The sequence below is a fragment of the Taudactylus pleione genome, unplaced genomic scaffold (genome assembly GCF_031769625.1).
Source record: "Taudactylus pleione unplaced genomic scaffold, aTauple2 ptg000043l, whole genome shotgun sequence".
Lineage (NCBI taxonomy): Eukaryota > Metazoa > Chordata > Amphibia > Anura > Myobatrachidae > Taudactylus > Taudactylus pleione.
In genome coordinates, this window is record NW_028284445.1 from 6,199,413 (window position 1) to 6,220,911 (window position 21,499).

Genomic DNA, 21,499 nt, shown 5'->3' on the forward strand with positions numbered 1-21,499 from the left:
CATGACTTACAATTGTGAGAAGGGCTGATAAGTTTTATGATGGGATAACAATTATTATTTTATCATGGCTCTTAAAATGTTACCTGCATCATATAATAATAATAATAATAATAATTATTGCCTCATGATAAATGTTTACCCCAATTAACAATTAATTATATTGATAGTTATTAATTAATATTGCTCTAATATAGATTTATTAATGTTATTTGCTTTCTCAATCAATACACAATGATTGCCATAAATATAAGTGTACTGAGCGTCCTCGCCTGCTGCTTGGCTAGATGGCTGTCACAGCATGCTATACGAGCTATCTCGTCTGCCAGAAACATCTTTCTGCTTTTCTGGTGCCAGTTTATCTGCGGGTTCTAAAACCGCCACTTGATAAATTTTATGGTTTATATTCTTCACATCTAAAAGCAATCAGTACAGCCATGTATGTTTAGTGGCATCTTCTAAACTGGTGTTTATATTGGCGGTTTTAACTTAAGTAAATACAGAGGATGAAAAAATAGCATTTTTCACAAACCACCATTTAGTGAATTTACCCTGGTGCCTTAATAGTAATTTCATGTACCTTTATCATTTTGCAGTCTGTGTTATAACAGCTGGTAAAAGTTGTGATGTCTGCACTCCTGCCATATCTCCCAACACTTTAGTGAATAGAAATAAAGGCTGTGGCCAGCCTATATTTCATACTCCCCATGTAGAGTGTAGTGAACAGGAGATACTGTAACTCTTAACTTTCCCACCTGCAAGACAAAGCTTTTGCAACCGGGATGGTAAGACAGAGCAGCCCGGGTGAGAGGGAGGTACAAAGGGGACACTTGTACTGGGCCCTAAGATTCTGAAGGACCCCAGCCCCTCAGAAATCTTGGGAGCCCAGTTCATGTGTCCTCCTTGCCTCTGCAGGGAACCCATCACATGCACAGAGAGAGGGAAATCGTCAGCCCGCCGGAGAGCGTGTGACGTTATAACGTCACGTCACTGGATCAGAGAGGAGCCGGGCCTGAGCCTCCGGCAAGAGGATCACAGGTAGCAGGTAAGTGCTGGCTGGGATAAAGAGACACGGGTTGGGCAGTTGGGGACAGCAAATTAAGTTGGAGGGGAAGCTAAAAACACAAGGCTTACACACAGGGGCTGGGGAATAAAGCTGAGAGACACGGGCTGGGTATGAAGCTGAGATACATAGGGTGGGGAATGAAGCTAAGAGACACAGTGGAGCAGATGAAGCTGATAAATACAGGTATGAGTGGATGGCTGGAGATGGAGAGACACGGGATGAGGCTGAAGACAGGGATGGTACTGGTGCAACACAGGCGAGGATAAGGCTGTAAGACACAGTTGTGGATGAGGCTGGAGAGACAGGGGATGAGCCAATGGCTGTCCTGCATGACCTGTTGGGAAGTCATAGGGGGCTCCAAAAACATGAGTGTCCTGGGCACCAAGATTCCTTTGCTGGTCCTAGGACAGAAAGCTCAAATCTGCTGCTTCGTTGTTAGTGACATTTGGACTTACTTAAAGAAAAGGGGTAAGCAGCAGTGATGTGCTTTTACCCATAGTAACCAATCAGACATCAGGTTTACTGATTATTGATTGCCAGGGAGGAGTAAGATCATTGGTCTTAGGACCATGTGCACAAATGAAGGACTCCGATTTAATGTGCTCAGTATCTGCTTTACCCCAACTGGTCCTGATTTCAGTATTTGCATCACTGGTGTTTGGACTAGGAATTCCAACATGGCCACGTTCTTGACCCAACTTGACAAAACATTTTCATTAGTGTTTTATACTTTGAAGAAGACAAGGTAGAAATCAATAAGACATCTGACTGCCAAACACAAAATACAGATGTGTCCACATACTTCCTTACGCATTAAACAGCCCTGGCATGGCCCTTCTAGTCGCGCCATGCCATGGCGTGATTCTGTAGCAAAATGCTATGTTACAATGTCACAATCGCTGACACTGTAACAGAGCATTTCACATGCAGATACAGACGCAGTCACATATAGAATAAAGACATGCTGCATGTCATTTTAATCAGCAGAAGCTATGTGTGTGTGTCCTATTCATATCACTTTGCAAATAAGAAGTATTTGAAGGGAAAAAGTTGCACAGAAAGACGATCAACGCTACCAAGTTGCATGGCGCTCATGCATTATGTTAACGCGACTTATAGAGCAGGAAGATAAGATGTATGTGGACACATCTGTAGCGGGCTAAACAGCAATATTTGAAAGGGGAGGTGATGGTTGTGATACGTCCTCCATAGGACCTACTTTGCTCTTCCGACCATGCTCCAAGCTTAGTGCATTTGCAGGGGAAGCTTGTTTCAGCTTTCTAGTGCTAAAAGCCCAAACAATCCTTATTGCGCATACACCTGCATCTGGACATGCTCAGAAGAATACAGCGGCCTGCTTATTTAGGTGTTGAACCAGCATCATTAAGTCTGCCCCTGGCACAACTCTTTACTCCATATGTTGCTAATATTGTTCGTCTCCACTGGCTCACAAGGGCTCCCTGGAGCGCCTTTATTATATACAGACTGGGAGTAGCCTGGAGAAAATAGTAATATCAAACCTGTACTAGGAGCAATTAGCGCACCAAGCAATCTAACAATGAAGTACATCCTTCTTGATAGGACCTTCTGCCGTCCTGGTAAGTACATGGCAAGTTCATGCCCAATACCCCTTTTTAAATGTTAGCTTTTAAACGGGATGCAGTCTGGAACCCGACGGTCTAAATGCCGGCCGCCGGCTTCCAGATTGCTTTATCCTGACTAGGGACGAATAACAGGCGACTAAATCTAGACGCCTGTCATTTGCCCGACGTCTGGAGACCGGCGCCCGGCATCCTGATCGAGCTGATGCCGGGCGCCGCAGCGGACAGCCGCACGGGGGGGTTAGGTTTGGGGCTACCGGGGGGGACTTAGGGTTAGGCACCCCCCCGGGAGGTTAGGGTTAGGCTAGGGGGAGGGAGGGTTAGGTTTAGGCACCCCCAGGGGGAGGTTAGGGTTAGGCACCCCCCCGGGGGACTTAGGTTTAGGCAGCGGGGAAGGGGGGGTTAGATTTAGGCACTTAAAGGGGGGGTTAGGGTTAGGCACAGGGGGGGAGGTTAGGGTTAGGCACCCCTAAGGAGGGTTATGGTTAGGGCGGTTGGGTTAGGTTAGTAAATACTTATCTTTAGGACGATCAGGATTTCCTCCTTTGTCGGGCAGCCGCTGTCGGGAATTGAACCATGCGGCCGGCTTTAATACATATCACACCCCTTTTAAACCAATGACAACCTGTATACATTTGTTTCTGAAAATGTAGATACTATGTATTCATATGTACTATTCTTGTCAGCTATAAACCGCTATATACAGTATGATCCCTTTTCAGTGAAACTGGGTGCATGCATGTATGTATATATATATATATATATATATGAAATGGACCTGTCATGTTAATGAAGATTATCTTGTAAACAATACAATCTGAGTACAAGCTCGAATTGCAGTGGAAAGTTATTACCACACATACACACAATTCATCAATTCATGCTCATGAATCTTGTCTATCTGTTGTCTGTACAAGTCAAATGATATAATATTTTTTGTGCGTGTGTAGATAGATTAGATATATATATATATATACGATTAGATAGATACGATACATACGATAGATAGATAGACAGACAGAAAGAAAGAAATATATAGATGTGTGTGTCCTGCAGTGTTTTTGCTTTTGTTCACTGATTGATGTAGCCGGAATCCATAGTTGCTATAACATTGCCTTTATTGGTGTTTTGGTAGTCATTGATGGTTTTTAGGAATTGTTGTCCTTTCAATTTCCAGATGAGTCATTTGATATTTTGTTGTCCCTGAAGAGCCACATGATTCACTACAGAGTTATTAAATTACTGAGGCTTTGGGGGTTTATTAGGAACAGAGAGAATCAGTGTATGTGGGGTGGTCCCTTCCAATAGCAGTAGCCGTCTGCCTAACTGACACCTTTCATGTAGCCCTAAGACAGCACCTGCTCCTCCCACTGCTACTTTGGAAGACGTCAGGCTTACGCATTAAAAGCATCTGCTTGTGAATCCTGTATCTCACTCAGCTGGCTGTATGGGCAGCATAAGCTACTCGCTGCCTCTCTTCCACTGTGCTACAGCTTAAGTAAAAAGCAGCCTTTTCTTTTCCCTTTGTCTTTATTTTTTATATTACCTGCTTACTCTGTCTAATCACAAAAGCCTTACCAATGTTAGAGCTAATAGAAGGTAAGTTAAATGGCTTATTTTCTGCAAATAAAATATGTGATAACAGTTTATTTAATTGTAAATTGCTGGGGTTTTTTGTACAAATTACAAAAGTATATTATTATTATTATTAACAGTGTTGTTGTTGTTGTTGTTGTTATTATTATTATTATTATTTACAAGAAGAAAATTATTATTTTTAGAATGTATTAATTTTTTGCTTAGTTGTCAGTATCAGTCTGCAGCACTGAACAATGCATCACAATGTGCAGAGTATTTAAGCAGGCAAACAGTTATATTAGTTAAATTATGATGGGGGTTCCACAATGTAATATCTGAAAAATAATGGTGCACTTTTAAGTTTTAAGTTAGAGTTTTCTTCTCATGAATAACAGCTTAAAGCAAAGAAAAGAAGAAATTACTTTAATTGCAGTTAATGAATATGAAAGGCTTAATTAATTGATTCAATCATTCATTCATCCACCAATCTACAAAATGTAGCTTGATGAATGAATAGGATAGATGTTACAGATAGTTACAGTGAATCATTGCGTGGTTTTATCATTATATTTATGTATACTGAGAGCTTTCAGATCTTGGTGCTTTCACAGGATAAATTAATATTGCTGGATTTATATGGCAGGTAAACATGTTGTGTAATACTAAGGGGAAGATGTACTAAGCTCTGGAAAGTAATAAATTGGAGAGTTATAAATTACCAACCAATCAGCTCCTAACTGTCATTTTTCAAACACAACCTGTAACATGACAGTTAGGAGCTGAGTGGTTGGTAGTTTATCACTCTCCAATTTATCACTTTTCACAGCTTAGTACATCTCCCCCTGAATCATTTATCTTAGTCAATGTAAAAGTAAAGCCACTGATTGTATCTGAATGAGGATTGGGCTTCCCATCCTTATCCTGTCCTGTACATACTGCAGAATGCCTTGTGAATGGTCTGACGTAGAATGGGTGTTTGTTTTTAGGGTAGGCACAATGATATCACAACACTTTATATCAGAGGTTTCCAAACTCTGCCATTACAGTCCAGGATTTAAGGATATCCATGTTTGAGCACAGGTGACTTAATTAGCACCTCAGTCAATTTTGAGTTAACCATCTGGACTCAATCATGGATATCCTTAAAACCTGGACTGTAAAGGCAGAGTTTGGGAACCTTTTATTTATATTTTGATTCAGTGAGTCAAGCTCGATCTTACAATGATTAAAGTATCTTTTAATGAACACGCTTTCTTCATTTGTTTTCCTTCTCTCAGTCAATGGAACTCCGGGAAGCCAGCTTTCTACCCCTCGCTCTGGGAAATCACCAAGCCCGTCGCCAACAAGCCCCGGAAGTCTGCGGAAACAGAGGGTACAGTTTTGATTTCTTCACTTTTCATTGTTGGCAAAATATTCAGTGCAATTTTGTTGCGAAAACTTCCAGTGCAATGTGTTCCTTTGTCACTGTCATGTGTCAATCAGAAAATCAGAACTATATGGTGCCAGAAGAAACAGGAATGGCCTCATTATTCAGCTGGCCTCAATGTGTCACAATTGCATAATTGGGGATGAAAACATAATGCTTGACTTGCCTACGGAGCATGGTGCTGTGGGCCACAGTTTTAAGCAACCTGCTTACTAGTATCTGTGTGTGCGCATCATTATATATATATATATATATATATATATATATATACATATGTGTGTATAGCACACATCCAAGGGGACTCTCTATATTGCGTCTCAGAAAATGAACGTCGGTACAGTACTACAGGTGGATGCAATCGTCCAGGATAGACAGTATAAATAATGTTTCTAGAATATCACTTCCACATTTATTATATATCACAGTAACATAAAATGAGATAAGATTTAGAAAATAAGCCACATTTTCTGTATTTAATAGTGCGCTCTTTCCATTGCAGTTTTCATTCTAAAAACTACTGCCCTACATTTTAAATGAGCACAGGGTCCGTGTACAGCCAGCCAGGTCCTGGAAATCCAATACTGAAAAAAGTAATTTAAGAAAGTGCTCTGAAAATGAGCAACATTAGCAGAAAATGTAAGATTATTTTTAATGAGGTTGCAGCCAATCAAAATAGTCGTTGGTTCATCTCACTGTGCAAAAGTCACTTATTTGAATACCGAAACAAATGTGGACACATCAACAGATATTCAAAATTGCTCAAGAATTTGAATTTTTAATAATGTTTTGTCTTTGAAGATAGGACATTTGTCACTTCCCTAATGAAGGTTACTCTTTATATTCAGTATTTTCTAGCTGTCACATAGTATACTTGTACTGTCTTTTTTAACACTGTCTTTCCCTAGACCAGGGGTTCCCAACCACGGTCCTCGAGGCACACTAACAGTCCAGGTTTTAAGGATAGCTATACTTGAGCACAGGTGTCTTATTTAGTACCTCAGTTATTTTGAATTAACCATCTGTGCTCAAGCATGGATATCACTAAAACCTGGACTGTAATACCCCTTTTACACCAGAGCTAAAACCCGGGTTATTGCAGGGTTACCCGGGTAGCTCCTTGGTGTAAATGGGGACAGGTTTGGTTCCTGGGTCGATTGGCCGGCTTCAGTGGCGCTTGGAGATTACTTCATATCCAAGCGTCCACTTGCACACCGGAAGAGCCAGATCACTGCAGACCCGGCTCCAGTGTGAACGGCGCCGACTCGGGAATATCCTGGGTCGGCGCTGGCTAAATTCCAGGTCTGATCCGATTTGGAACCCTGTTCCAACCTCCGGGTCAGGCCCGGAATTTAGGTATAAAAGCGTTATTAGGGCCTCATTCAGACCCGCTCGCAAGCGCTGAGTGCTCGCAAGCGGGTCGATGTTGAGGCCCTGCGCACGCACATCGGCCGCACTGCACGTGCGCAAGCCCCGGAGCAAGAGCAAAATTCTCTCGCTCTGGGGCTCATTACAAAAGGGGCGGCTGTCGATGGTGATCGACAGCTCGCACCGTTTTGTAGGCGGGGTGGGGGAGTGGCTGGCCAAACGGAGGCATTCCCGAAGGAACGCCTGCCGTATGGGGCGGCCCCATTGACATCACTTGTGATGTCAGTGGTGAGCTTCCGTCTCTGTTAGAGCCGAAAGCTCGCTGGGGCTTGCCTACCACAAGGGTCTCGTCGCAACCCCCAATGGTCGCGATGATCTTGACCATCACGACCATCAACCTGGCCGCTCGCTAAAGCTGTGGGTGGTCACCCACAGCTTAGCGAACGGCCAGGAGGCCGGCTCTTTACAGTGAAGCAGCCGCCCTCATTCAGAGCGAGCGCTCGCATTTTGCGAGCGGCTCTGAATGAGGTCCTTAGTGTGCTTTGAGGACCAAGGTTGGGAAATACTGCCCTAGACATTAACCTTTCTCTATTCATTTTGGATAAATGTGTTACTCCTGATATTAGCACTAATGTTTTTTTATCAATTACTCTGGGATCAATTAATTAAATAAGCCTTTTATGTCAATTAATTTATTAAGCTCAGGTTTATGTCAGGTTCTCTGGGACATAGCAATAAGCCTAAATATTCCTCCCATACCATAAAAGGAAATATTTAAGATCAAGCCACTTCATGTACTGAATAACAATCTTCTTTTGTTAACTTGTTAAGCACTTATCCAGTTACTACTACAAAGAATGAAGCATTTTTACAGAATGATTTTCATGTAATGCATTGGCATAAGTACTGCCATGCTTCCTGTTAGATGGGATTCCCTATACCAAGGTAGTCATAGAGCCGGCAGGTGTTACTACTAGCAATATAGCAATAGCATGGTTATTGCCAGCTGTAACCTTTTGAACTGAAAAAAGCTTTAATGATTTTTTTTAAGAAAAATTGTTCTTACCTACCATCCTTCGTTTTATTTATGTGGCATTGAACATATTAGTGTCTTTGTTTGTAGCATTTCTGTTCGGCAGCCACAAGCCACGGGGAAGGGGCAGAAGGACAGGTGGGGAAGGGGTAAGAGACACAGAAGAGGAAGGGGTCAGAGGCACAGATGGGATAGGGGTGAGAGGATCAAGATGGGGAAGTGGTGGGAGGCTCAGATGGGGAAGGGGTCAGAGGCACAGATGGGAAAGGGGTCAGAGGCACAGATGGGGAAGGGGTCGGAGGCATAGAAAGGGGAAGGGGTGGGAGGCACAAATGGTGTAGGGGAGAGAGGATCAAGATGGGGAAGCAGTGGGAGGCACAGATGGGGAAGGGGTCAGAGGCACAGTAGTGGAAGGGGTCAGAGGCACAGTAGTGGAAGGGGTCAGAGGCACAGTAGTGGAAGGAGTCAGAGGCACAGTAGTGGAAGGGGTCAGAGGCACAGTAGTGGAAGGGGTCAGAGGCACAGTAGTGGAAGGGGTCAGAGGCACAGTAGTGAAAGGGGTCAGAGGCACAGTAGTGGAAGGGGTCAGAGGCACAGTTGTGGAAGGGATCAGAGACACAGTAGTGGATGGGGTCAGAGGCACAGTAGTCGAAGGGGTCAGAGGCACAGTAGTGGAAGGGGTCAGAGGCACAGTAGTGGAAGGGGTCAGAGACACAGTAGTGGAAGGGGTCAGAGACACAGTAGTGGAAGGGGTCAGAGGCACAGTAGTGGAAGGGGTCAGAGGCACAGTAGTGGATGGGGTCAGAGACACAGTAGTGGATGGGGTCAGAGGCACAGTAGTGGAAGGGATCAGAGGCACAGTAGTGGATGGGGTCAGAGACACAGTAGTGGAAGGGATCAGAGGCACAGTAGTGGAAGGGGTCAGAGGCACAGTAGTGGAAGGGATCAGAGGCACAGTAGTGGATGGGGTCAGAGACACAGTAGTGGAAGGGGTCAGAGGCACAGTAGTGGAAGGGGTCAGAGGCACAGTAGTGGAAGGGATCAGAGGCACAGTAGTGGAAGGGGTCAGAGGCACAGTAGTGGAAGGAGTCAGAGGCACAGCAGTGGCAGGGGTCAGAGACACAGCTCATCTGAACCTGTAAGCCCCCCTGTCAGTCTCAACCAGCACATTAGTACTTCCCCCAAATTCATGTAATTTCATGTGAAATTACTGGATTTGTCAGCTTCAGGAGCAGTGGCATGCCTAATGCCAATACAGCACATACGGTAAAGAGGAGCCAGTGCAGCGATGCCACTTTCTGAGGCACATCAGTTTTTTGTGGTGCCCTGAGACTGCGCTGCTCCATTGATTACTACACTATCCTAATGATGGGAGAGGAGCATTATCTGAGCTGAATTCAGCTGAATACTGAACAATGGATTTTACCTCAATGGCTCAAACCTGAACATTTGAATGTTGTGGTTTACTGGCCCCCATAAGCGGGTTACATGATTTTTGATGAAGTTTACAGGAGTAAAGCTGATTCTTCAGGACTCATTTACTTGAGATATGTTCCGTTATCAACCTTATTTTTTTCTAGCGAATAGTGAATAAACCCTGTTAAGCTGTAACCTCGGTGATTGGATGCATCTTTCCTCCACTCACGTTATTCCGGATTTGTTTGTCAGTATTGGTGGACCTATCATGTGAGGGGGTCACTGAGTGGAAACACTTGCCGGATGTCTCTTTAGTACGTCGCTGAGTGTATGTATATGGGTGTTAGCATGAAGCACAGGTGTAGGTGATATGAATCATGCACTGTAAAGTGTGTTTGGGATTTGTATAAGCTAAATCTTTAACTATCATGATGTGCATACAGGATATGCCAATACTTAGTGCATGCTGCTCTTAATGACTTAAAACTACAGTATACACTTGTCATGTGTGGTATTGTGAAAATAAGTGCACTGTCAGGATAAATACTATGGGTCATTCCATGTGACTCACGTTACATTTTATGTTAAGTTTTAGAAGTTTAAATGCACCACACACAAAAAAGAAGCTGAAAGTCAACATGTTAAAAATATGACAATAATATATGGCGTAGTTTGTCATTATTAATGCTTAGAAGCAGAAACAAATGTACACTCTTAGTAGTTAAAGTTTACTGTTTATATGTGTGACTCATGTTACAACAGAATGGACATAGGAACTGAAGGGACATATATTCAACCTGCTCTCCTAATTATTTTTACAATATGGTTGTTATACTATACACTTATAAGACCCTAAACTTAAGATTGACACACAAACAAAAAAAACCTGAATGTTATCCTAACTATACCTAAAATCACCTTTGACATGTGACTCATGTTACATATGAATGTGACTCAGGTTACAGTTCTGTCCCCAGTCAAAGGGCTCTGATTACTCAAACCTGTAGAATCCACACAAATTCATCAAAATAGGCCTGCTTATCTTCCTGATTAACTGTGAAGATGTATAAAATATTTCATCTGCTGGTGATGACCATTTCCAGTTGCTGCCAGCTTGCTCCATTGTTCTCACTAAGTATTCACCACCTCTGATTTCCTTGATCTCACCTGGGTAACTCTTTCCATCATATTCAACAAAGAACCAGTCACCAAAGTTAGCTGAATACACTGTGACAGTTACATTAGGTTCATTAATAGAAAGAAATTAAGTTAAAAATGTCTTGGCATCTGATGTGATGCAATTTAATTTTCATGTATTGTGTCCTATATTTCATGGAATGGCCCCATATACAGAAAAAGGATATATTAGTTTATATCATGTACAGTATGGAAAGATAAGATCCAGGTGTCAAGCAGACAATAGAGCCTCATAGTCATTACTGTCTGATCAGCGCCGAGTTCCCAGCACATACGGTGCCCACGCAGACCACATATAGTCCAAGTGCCCATTGCAGAGATCTATATCTCATATGTATATTTATATTACCATTTATAGACCGATTCATAACAAAAGCATGCTCCGGCACAGTATTTTCCAGGGGGGATTGCTGGCCTAGCACTTTTGAACTGCTTTTATACGGAATACAAACAGTGTACTAATCTGTGTGGACATGCTGTTAATACTTCCCGATTTTAATACACAGATCTCTGCAGTGCCTAGTGGCCAACACTTTGGAAAAATCAAATGCTACATAAAAGGATACACAGTTTCCGCCTTTTACTTTTGTCAGATTTCCCCCCTGAGCACTCACTGACCCACTGAACACCAGACAGTTTTGTTTGAAGTCACGTGATGTTGTGTACATAGGAATCTTACCGTGGTAACCTAGTTTCTAGAAGATGTCCACATTATGTTTTTCTGCCAAAAGCAATCACCACACTATGCAGAAGTCTACTGATCTCAGCTCAGAATCTTTTATAAGCAGATTTATTTTCCCTATATAAAAAAGGCAAGAAAGAGCTTAGCATTAAAAGTTACCGAATGTCGTTAGTCTACAGTGTAAGAATAGAGCTTCCCGTATCGCCTATGGGATTATGGAGAAAAGTCATAAAAGGTCATGTGAGCCAGTGTATTTCTCCAAGGGGGGGAGAAATTAGTTCCTTGGCATTTATGTGACCTGGTTACAGTTCACATCCATCTCATATGGTAGTCTGGCTTCCTGGAGCATACATACACAGAACATGTTATTCACAGGTATGTAATCTGTATATCCGTTTCATCAAGTAAGGAAACAACAGTGAGTTCTGCACAGGTGTGTTCCAACTACTCTTTGTTCCTGCCTCCATATACAGTGGGCAGCCCCATATGTAAAGAAGTGTGACATCTATGACTGATGTAAGAGGCCTCCTCAATGGGCTGTCAGATACATTTTGAAAGCTCTATCACCAAGTCAGTTTTTGCAGTGTTACTATATGTTATGTATGGGGAACAATGCATAGATAGTCATCGTACAAAGAGACCAATCATGGGCAAAGAGACTCTGAATGTTAGGGGAAGACAATTGTTAAACTTATGCTGGGTACACACTGGCCGACATATCGACATATCTGTGAATGCCGTCGTTCACAGACATATCGCGTTGGCTGTGCTGCATAGCCAATGCCCAATATATCTGCAGCTATATTGGGGCATTGTGCTGTGTGTGTGCGGGCGGTCAGACGTACACACAACACTGGCCGGCTGCGCAGGCTGGCAGTGATTGACAGTTCAACTGGGAGGGGGCATGTAACGTCAGTCATGACGGATCGGGCAGTCTGTATGCAGAAACATATGTACTGCACAGACTGCAGATATATCTGCAGATCAGTCGAACTGCAGATACTGTATATCGTTTAGGTGTGTACCCAGCTTTAGAGTTGTTTGCATGAATATCCAGATCCTATAGTAGTATATAATATAACGCCAAGATGGGAGGGGGGATGCACATAGTGTTTTCTATTAATTTTATCCCAAAGGGGACATGACCACACCTCTCCCTGAGTTGACCACACCCCTTTAGTACCTGGCCCCCGCGGTCAATGGCCCTGAATATTGTTGGGGAGGGGGTCTTTTAAGAAGTTTGTGACATTTGTCCCACTGTTGCCTGCTTCTAAAATACGACAGCCCTATTTTTGCTGAATTACGTATAAGGGCTTGATCAACAGAACAGAGCACTGCTGATATTTCTATTTTCATTTCTATTAAACAAATAACTATATTTCCTCTAAACAACAACAGTAGCTGATATGATCTATACCTGGATTATCTGCACTAATATTTACTGCAAGGGAATACTGTACATGGTGGTAACTGCAAATTAACTGTCTGCAGCTATCAAACTGGGGTGCAAGAGACGTTTTCACCAAAAGCAGTCCAAAAAAGGCACAAAGGGCTGCTTACATCTGTCAGGGATTGGTGGCGCTGATATCTGGCAGGGATTGGTGGCACAATGGGCTGCTAACATCTGGCAGGGATTGGTGGCACAATGGGCTGCTAACATCTGGCAGGGATTGGTGGCACAATGGGCTGCTCACATCTGGCAGGGATTGGTGGCACAATGGGCTGCTCACATCTGGCAGGGATTGGTGGCACACTAAACTGCTCACATCTGGCATGGATTGGTGGCACACTGGGCTACTCACATCTTGGCAGATATTTGTGGCACAGTGAGCTGCTCACATCTAGCAGGGACTGGTGGCACAGTGAACTACTCACATTTGTCAGGGATTGTTGGCACACTGGGCTGCTCACATCTGGCAGGGATTGGTGGCACACTGGGCTGCTCACATCTGGCAGATATTTGTGACACAGTGAGCTGTTCACTCCTGGCAGGAATTGGTGGCACAATGGGCTTCTCACATCTGCAGGAATTATTGGCACAGCACACTGCTCACATCTGGCAGGGATTATTGGCACAGCACACTGCTCACATGTGGCAGGGATTATTGGCACAGCACACTCCTCACATCTGGCAGGGATTATTGGCACAGCACACTGCTCACATCTGGCAGGGATTCGTGGCACAGTGGGCTCCTCACATCTGGCAGTGATTATTGGCACAGTAGACTGCTCACATCTGACAGGGATTGTTGGCATGGTAGGCTGCTGACATCTGGCAGGGATTGGTGGCACAGTTGGCTGCTGACATCTGGCAAGGATTGGTGGCCCAGTAGACTGCTCACATCTGGCAGGGATTAGTGGCACAGGAGACTGCTCACATCTGGCAGGGATTATTGGCACAGTAGACTGCTGACATCTGGCAGGATGTTGGCATGGTGGGCTGCTGACATCTGGCAGGAGGGATTGATTGCACAATGGACTACACACATCTGGCAGGTATTGGTGGCACAATGAAATAATAGACTAATAAAAAAGCATTGGGACCAATGGTCATTTCCTTTGCTCTTCTCACTTATCTCAACAAATGGATGAAATGCATAAACCCTGCTGGCATAGAGATGCACTTCTGTTTCAAGTGTTTGGGTCTCACACTGGTAGCCCCTTAATACTGTCATGTGGAAGGTGAATTTTGCACAGATTTCTATCAATGACTTATCTAAATCTGACCACTCACTTGTATGGATGAAGCAAGGAAATGAATAACACCATCAAATAGACATGCTGTAATTTACTTTCTAATGAATGAATAGGCGGTGACACATAACTGTCCAGTTGTTGGTGAATATGATGCTGTTGAGCCAGCTGTGGACTGCGGGAACTTCATGTGAAATAGGTGTTATGTTTGTCTCATAGAATGGGGAGTTCTAATCCCAGTAAATACACATATAAAGAACAATGTAGAGTACTTTCCAGGAACAATATCCACCAAACCTCTGTCTTCCACCACATACCACTAGGACCAGCCATGTTTGGGGCACTGAATGTATATAGCCCTATCTGTACAGTACATACCGATTTCAGACGGATCTCTCGCACCAGGTATAGGGTGTGGTGCGTGCTGATAGTGATGACGGCTGCATTCACATGTGGAATGCTGAGAACGTTGCGGCAGCATAGGTGCTACCACATTTAGATGCTGGCGGAGATCCACATTTACTTACGAGCACTCAATGCGCGAGCATATGCATCTGAATTGCGCGCAGCACTGAATCAGGCACCATATTGCCCCTTGACCAGTGAGACCACACCAAAAATATTTTTTTTTTTTCTTGCATTTTTTTTCACAATTTTAATAAAAAGTATATAGCCAGCTTTTATTTTAATAATTATATAAATCCCATTATGATGTACAGTACCATCAAATACTGAGCCATCAACAACAAAGTGTGTTTTGAGGAATCTACATCTGAAGGAAAATCCTTGGTGTTAAAGCATTTTACTTTTCCACACATTGTAACATCTAAATCCGTATGGCATGTACTGTAAGCCAGCGTTCATGTGCAGCTCTGTTTGATCATGGGTTGCTAGGAATAAGTATTCTTTGGTCATTGAAACAGATTGCCCATAGCAATTTATTTCCTACTTGATCGTTTAACATTCTGTATTGCATTATTGCATTATCCCATGGATGTGTACATTCATTAGCTGTATCACTGTCACAGCTAAACAACAAAACAATTCCAGTGTAACAAAGTAAACCTCTCATTTCCTTTGTTATTCTATGCAGAAATAAGCATGCTGTACTTTATTTTAAGAGTAATTACTGGTGACATAGATGATGGGAATATAATTCAAGGCATTAATTAACAAAGCAGTAGGCAATCAGTAAATTCAAAAATGCCTCTATCTACAATTTATGTTTTATATTTGGAAATTTAAGAGACTTTTTTGTTTATAATGCGTGGCTGTGGAACAGCACACTAATCAGTTATAGGTGACTGGTGGCTGGGGATCGGTACGAAATACCACCGGACGAAATCCCGACACTAGAAGACCGTTAGTGGAGATCCCGACAGGTAGGTATTTTCTATATTTACTAACTTAACCTCCCCTTCTAACCTTAATCCTCCCTTAGGGGTGCCTAACCCTAACCTCCCCCCAAGTGCCTAACCCTAAACCTAACCCACCCTTTCCGGCAGCCTAAAACTAAGTCCCGGGGGGTTGCCTAACCCTAACTTCCCCCCGAGGGTGCCTAACCCTAAGCCCCCCTACCCCTAGCCTAACCCTAACCCTCCCGGGGAGTGCCTAACCCTAAGTCCCCCCCCCCTGGAGCCCCTAACTTATCCCTCCCTCCCCCGCAGCTGTCCTTCGATCAGTAAAATGGCAGGCATCGGGATTTCCACGCCTGTCACAACAATCACAGTGGACTCAGGGCCTGAGTCAGCATGGATCGCTATTCTGCTAATACACATCCAACGCAGTTGCTAATAGCGGTGATATGCAAATGATTGCATTCGCATTGCGATCGCAACCTAACATAAGGATGCACACTTCCCCTTACTCACATCCGTATACTTTAGCAACATAGCAAAATAATCGGTAACATCGGACCCATACGCACACTTGCACAAGCGCAGACCTTACTCAGAAATTGCTAACAGCTACGCACGTTATGAGACCTCACACTGTGTATGGCATCGCAGTGGCTAATTTATGAATGCCCCAGCAACAGCTTGCAAGCGCACTGGCATGCCTGTGTTTCCCCAAACACCACCCCCGTCACAACCCACAAATGGTGCTTCCTGTCAATCACTCTGTGGGGGGCATGCATAGCCTCTGCGATCGCAGTCCCGATCGCAATAGCTAGTTTGCGCATGCACAGAGAGCAACAACCGGCCGATTGCATGCGTTTTAGCAACTGCGATCCAAGCTGAATCGGGCCCTCAGATATAACCCGGGTGCAGGACTATCTGCAATGTAGTGATAGTTATCCATGATAGGTGTAGCCCTTCCACCCACTTTTCCAACACATTTCGACTAATCAGGTAGTGGAAGTGGGTGAGATAATGTAAATAGTTTAAATACCTTTAGGTCCGAATGTGATACCTGAACGCTGGAAACCCTTTTCTCCCACTTATTGGAACCTGCAGGGCCAGATTAACAATGGGGCATATGGAGCTCCGGCTCCAGGCCTCCACATAAAAATAGGCCCACCATCATGGCATTTGTATTTCTAGATTTCTCACAAAATTATGCAATTTTCTATGTTTATGTCTTTAGGGAGACAGTTAGGCTGATAGCTTAGGGGGACGGGGCATATTTAGAGAGGAGGGGGGTCGTGTTCACTCACCATCCGGGGCCCCCCTCCTCTCTTTCAGGCGGCCGCGGCATACTGACAGTTTCAGTAGACTCAGGAGTCTACTGCGTATGCGCAGAACGCTGGGAAAGTGGCCGTTGCGGCCATTTTCCCAGCAATTTCCCTACTGCGACTCCGGGAAAGTGGCCGCTGCGGCCATTTTCCCAGCAATTTCCCTACTGCGACTCCGGGAAAGTGGCCGCTGCGGCCATTTTCCCAGCAATTTCCCTACTGCGCATGCGCAGATCGCCGGGAAAGTGGCCGCTGCGGCCATTTTATAGGCATACTGTATAGTACCTCTCCAGCCAATGTGGGACTTCGGAGAGGTAAGTATTAGGAAGTATAGGTGCAGGGTGTGCGATGTGGGCCCCCCTAGACTCTTCAGGGAGACAGGGAGTTTGCTACTATTTCAGGGAGTCTCTCTGACAAAGAGGGAGAGTTGGCAAGTATGATGTACACACCTATGTGGCTCTGGCCACTCCCACATAGTACTGGTTGCAGCTCCTCTCCTTCTTGGTACAGGCCCTTGAACATTGTCAGCCACAGGCCTATGTTGCCCTTAATCCGACCCTGGGAACCTGAAGTGCGGCACAGTCTGTCTCTGTTCACAAAGAAGTGAACAATAAAGATGAATGGCATTGCTAACCAAACGCCCGCATTGTACCTTAGCTGCCGGGAATCTGGTATAAATAAAGTTGCAACGTCACTTTAGTAACCATGGAAACTAGACTTGATGCTCCTGTGTTGCTTCTCTAACACCCTCCAGTGCCCTCCACCGGCTTCTGACTCTTCCACCCTCCAGTAACCAGGACATTTTTGCATCCCGAAGACAGTCATCGGGACGTCGGAGGGATTGCTGAAAACCGGTATGATGCCGGGAAATCTGGGATGCATGCATCACCTTCACTTGTCCTCTTTAGAAGGTTGTGTTCTCAACACATTTTTTACCTCTAACCTGCCATTCCACATCTCTCCTAACGCTTTGTCGTTGTCAGGTCCCAAGCAGAGGTGGTATCCTATAGGGGACTGTATACAGCACTTAACAACAGACCACATTGCTATAATGTAAACAGACTCTGTCTGTCTGTCTGTTAGGGCTGCCAAGAAAGTGGAATTTTATGTTCCAGGCTACTTCAGGGCTTTTGAGTGATAGGTGAGCTAAGTGATGTAACCTGTCACAATCAGATGTAGTTGTGTTACAAGGTTAGTACATATAATTGTTAGAAACCCCTGAAACAAATAATTTTGATCCATTCCTAGCTCAGGTGAACAGCTGCTCTGCAGTCATTGATTGGAGAGAGAACACAGTGTGACGCTAGTCTTTTACTTGTGATTATAACCTCACAGTGCACCACATGCAGTTGAGATGATTGTCCTATGAATGTGAAGGTTTCTTATTATGCCTCAGTCCTGCAAACAGACATATACGCATTCGGTATGATTTACCGCCGGCCGCACGGCCGGTGGTTCAAATCCCGGCAGCGGCAGCCTGACAGAGGAGGAAATCCCGATCGTCCTAAAGGTAAGTATAAACTAACCTAATTCTAGCCCCTAACCCTAACTATCCTTTAGGGTGCCTAACCCTAACCTCCCCCCCTGTGCCTAACCCTAATCCCCCCTATAAGTGCCTAAACCTAACCCTCCCACTTCCCCGCCACCTAAACCTAAGTCCCCCAGGGGGGTGCCTAACCCTGACCTCCCCCCGGGAGTACCTAGCACTAACTTTCCCTAGCCTGACCCTAACCTCATGGGTGGGTACCTAACCCTAAGTCCCCCCCGGGAACCCTAAACCTAACCCCCCCCCTCCCGCGTGGCATTGCGTCCGCCGGCTTCCCGAACGTATACCGACATATACACTCAGGCTTCCCTTTCTGTATATTTTTTCCAGATGTACACCACGTACGTCTTGATAACATGATGCCATTCATCCATCTCTAATATAGTTACAGTTACATTACATTATCCTTGATGTTTTAACAAATCCCCCCCAAAAAACAAAAACAAAATAAACTTTCTGCAATATCACTATATCTCCGACATTGCTTTTGTTTTTTTGCACGGTTTTTGTTCCTGAAGATGAAAGAAGTAGAAGGTAATATTTTAGTTCTTTGTCACAGTAAGACTATAGCTTAATGTCTGGGCTTTCAAGCTGACTGACTTTAAACATTAAATTGAGAAATGGATAGGTGTTAGAGCATAGGTCAGAAGGGCTCTTTCAAAGAAAAAAATGACTGCAGTCCAACAGAGCTGTCACTACATTCTGATAAACGTAATATCTTTATGAGACCTCAGCCCGATTTGTTCATTTTATTATGTCTTTCAAGCTCATCATCTTGCACAAACTGGAAGGGGTGAAAGACATTAACTGATTTCTCTGATCCAGTGTATTATTTAGAGATGTTAATGTAAGAAAAACAAACAGGAACTCATAGGGGTAAGTGATCATTGTAGCAATGTCCTTGGCTGTAATTACCATAGGTGCAAGGGGTGCAGCTGCTATGGGGCTCAGAGCTGGGTGGGGCCCAGCTTCCATGTCAAAGTTACATGTGTTATATACATGTTTCACCATCGGGTGATACATAGGGGCCCTTACAAACTTTTGCTATGGGGCCTTCACATACCTAGTTACGCCCCTGGCGATGCCTATTGCAGAACACACACTGATTCTGTCATGGGTCAGGAAAAGACAACATGAAGGCACACGGCGTGTGGTCTGGTTGCCGCACCTGCTTGGGTTTTGTTTTTTTCTTGGTTGATATTCTAGCATGGGTGTGGCCTATAAATCATTCTGGGAACTTATTTAAGTATGGGGTCTTTGTCATCTTCTGCTTCTTCTTTCTTCTTCTTGCCTATTAATTGTTATTATCTTTTCATTCATTAAGATGTGACATAGGGACGTTTATTGGGAATCTGCGCATGCACAGGACCCATTCTGCGAGTGTGCAGAATGTGTCCTGCGTAATCGCGCGCAGACCCTTGAATGATTGACAGGCAAAGGCATTTAAGGGGCGGGGTGGGGGCTGGCCTCTCCCCATTTTCCGAGAGTGGCCAGCCCAGGATCAACGCAGTATCCTGGGCTTGCAAGCTGGGCCAGTCTGAGTAAGTTGAGGCTGACTCAACTGGCCGGTGGCCCGGCGCCGTCCACCATCGCGACCATCTCCCATCTCCGTCACAGTGCTGGGATCGCAAATGCAGCAGGTGGTATCATGCACCTCCTGCTGCATTTGCATGATTGCAAGGATCGTATTGCAATGCTGCCTGCGTGCATATATCATATACTGTATCTATAGCCTGCGTGCAGCTTTGCAATTGCAATCCTTGCTAAATCATGCCCACAGTGTGTTGTACTTAGGGATGGGTTTTGCAATTTTGTCACCCTGGGTTGTTGATTGGTTTATGCTGGAAAGCATACTGGGCCTGATTCAGAGCTGGACACTCTTTAAGAACGCTCGCTCTGAATCAGGGCGTTTTTTTTTTGTTGTTGTTGCGGCCTCCTGGTCGCTCGCTAAGCTGTGGGTGACCACCCACAGCTTTTGCGAGCGGCCAGGTGATAGTCGCGACCATCGGGACTTGCGACGAGACCCTTGTGGTAGGGTCTCGTCCGTCGCAAGCCCTAAAGAGCTTCCTGCTCTAACAGAGCAGGAAGCTCTCCACTGACATCACTGGTGATGTCAGTGGTGCCTACCACAAACGGCAGGCGTTCCTTCGGGAACGCCCCCGTTTGTGTAGCCACCCCCCCTCCCCGCCTACATAACGGGGCGAGCTGTCGATCAACATCGACAGCTGCCCCGTCTGTAGTGAGTCCCGGAGCGAGAGAATTTCTCTCTCCCTCCGGGGCTTGCACATGCGTTCGGCGCCCACCGCGCGTGTGCAGTACCCCACCATCGACCCGTTTGCGAGCGCTATGCGCTGAATCAGGCCCACTGTACATAAGAAAAAATGTTAATAAAATAAATCAGTCTGTAGCCCTGCAAACTTGTTGCTTAGCCCCAAGCCTGTCTGGCTCCCACTAATCCAGACTCTTTGTAGGTTTGCTCGCAGTCCTGAAATCATAGGCGTGCACACTGGGTATCCAGTGTGTGCACCCGCACACCCCTTAGTAGCCCTGGCCCAATTAATATTGATGGTATAAGGCCACTGACATTTGTAACCAAGCTTTTGGATCGGCAAACACCAATCCTGACAGTCACAGTGTACCTGGGGGCGAGGCTGTGCAGCAGTGACGTCAGCACGCGCTACAATCCAGTGCTGCCATGTTACCATCCAGCCCCCAGGAAGAGCAGCCAGGGCAGAGAAAAGCAGAACAGGCAACTCAGCAAAGGATTGAAGAGTGCTCGCCACCTGGCAGGGAAGGGTATTTCAAAGTCAGGTGAGGGGTGTAGATATGTCTAGTTATTTGTGTATCCCCATATTCCCATTATCCAGGGACCCAACATATAGTATTGCACATTGTGTCACTATTTGCCCCCATCTAGTGGTTGAATAATGGTTGAGAAATTGAACATACTGCGGTAAATTTACAATGAAATGACAATAACATATATGGAAACAGAAGGTCAGAAGGCTCTGCTTGGTAGAGCATACACATCCATACCTCCCAACTTTTATGGTCCATGAAGAGGGACGCTGCTCAAAAAGGGGGCGGGGCTTCACAGGAAGGGGTGGGCCTCTTGAAAATGGGGCGGAGCCTCATGGCAACCCCTGTTTATGCCACTGTAGGGGGCGTGCCCAGCACTCTCCGAGATGCTGGGCAGCCCCAAGCTCTCCCTACACTGGTGAACA

General features: G+C 44.9%; 1 protein-coding gene across 5 annotated transcripts in view; it reads left to right on the forward strand.

Moving 5' to 3' along the window:
* The window catches only part of DCLK1 (doublecortin like kinase 1), a 454,917-nt gene that overhangs the window by 291,194 nt on the left and 142,224 nt on the right, over positions 1-21,499 (forward strand). For 3 of the 5 annotated variants that reach the window (XM_088460208.1, XM_088460209.1, XM_088460210.1), the window contains exon 6: positions 5,520-5,614. In XM_088460208.1, coding sequence (XP_088316334.1) covers positions 5,520-5,614 — 95 coding nt within the window. Of the gene's footprint in view, positions 1-4,185; positions 4,264-5,519; positions 5,615-21,499 lie in introns of those variants that run through there. The other 2 variants (XM_088460211.1, XM_088460212.1) reach the window with 1 other exon arrangement.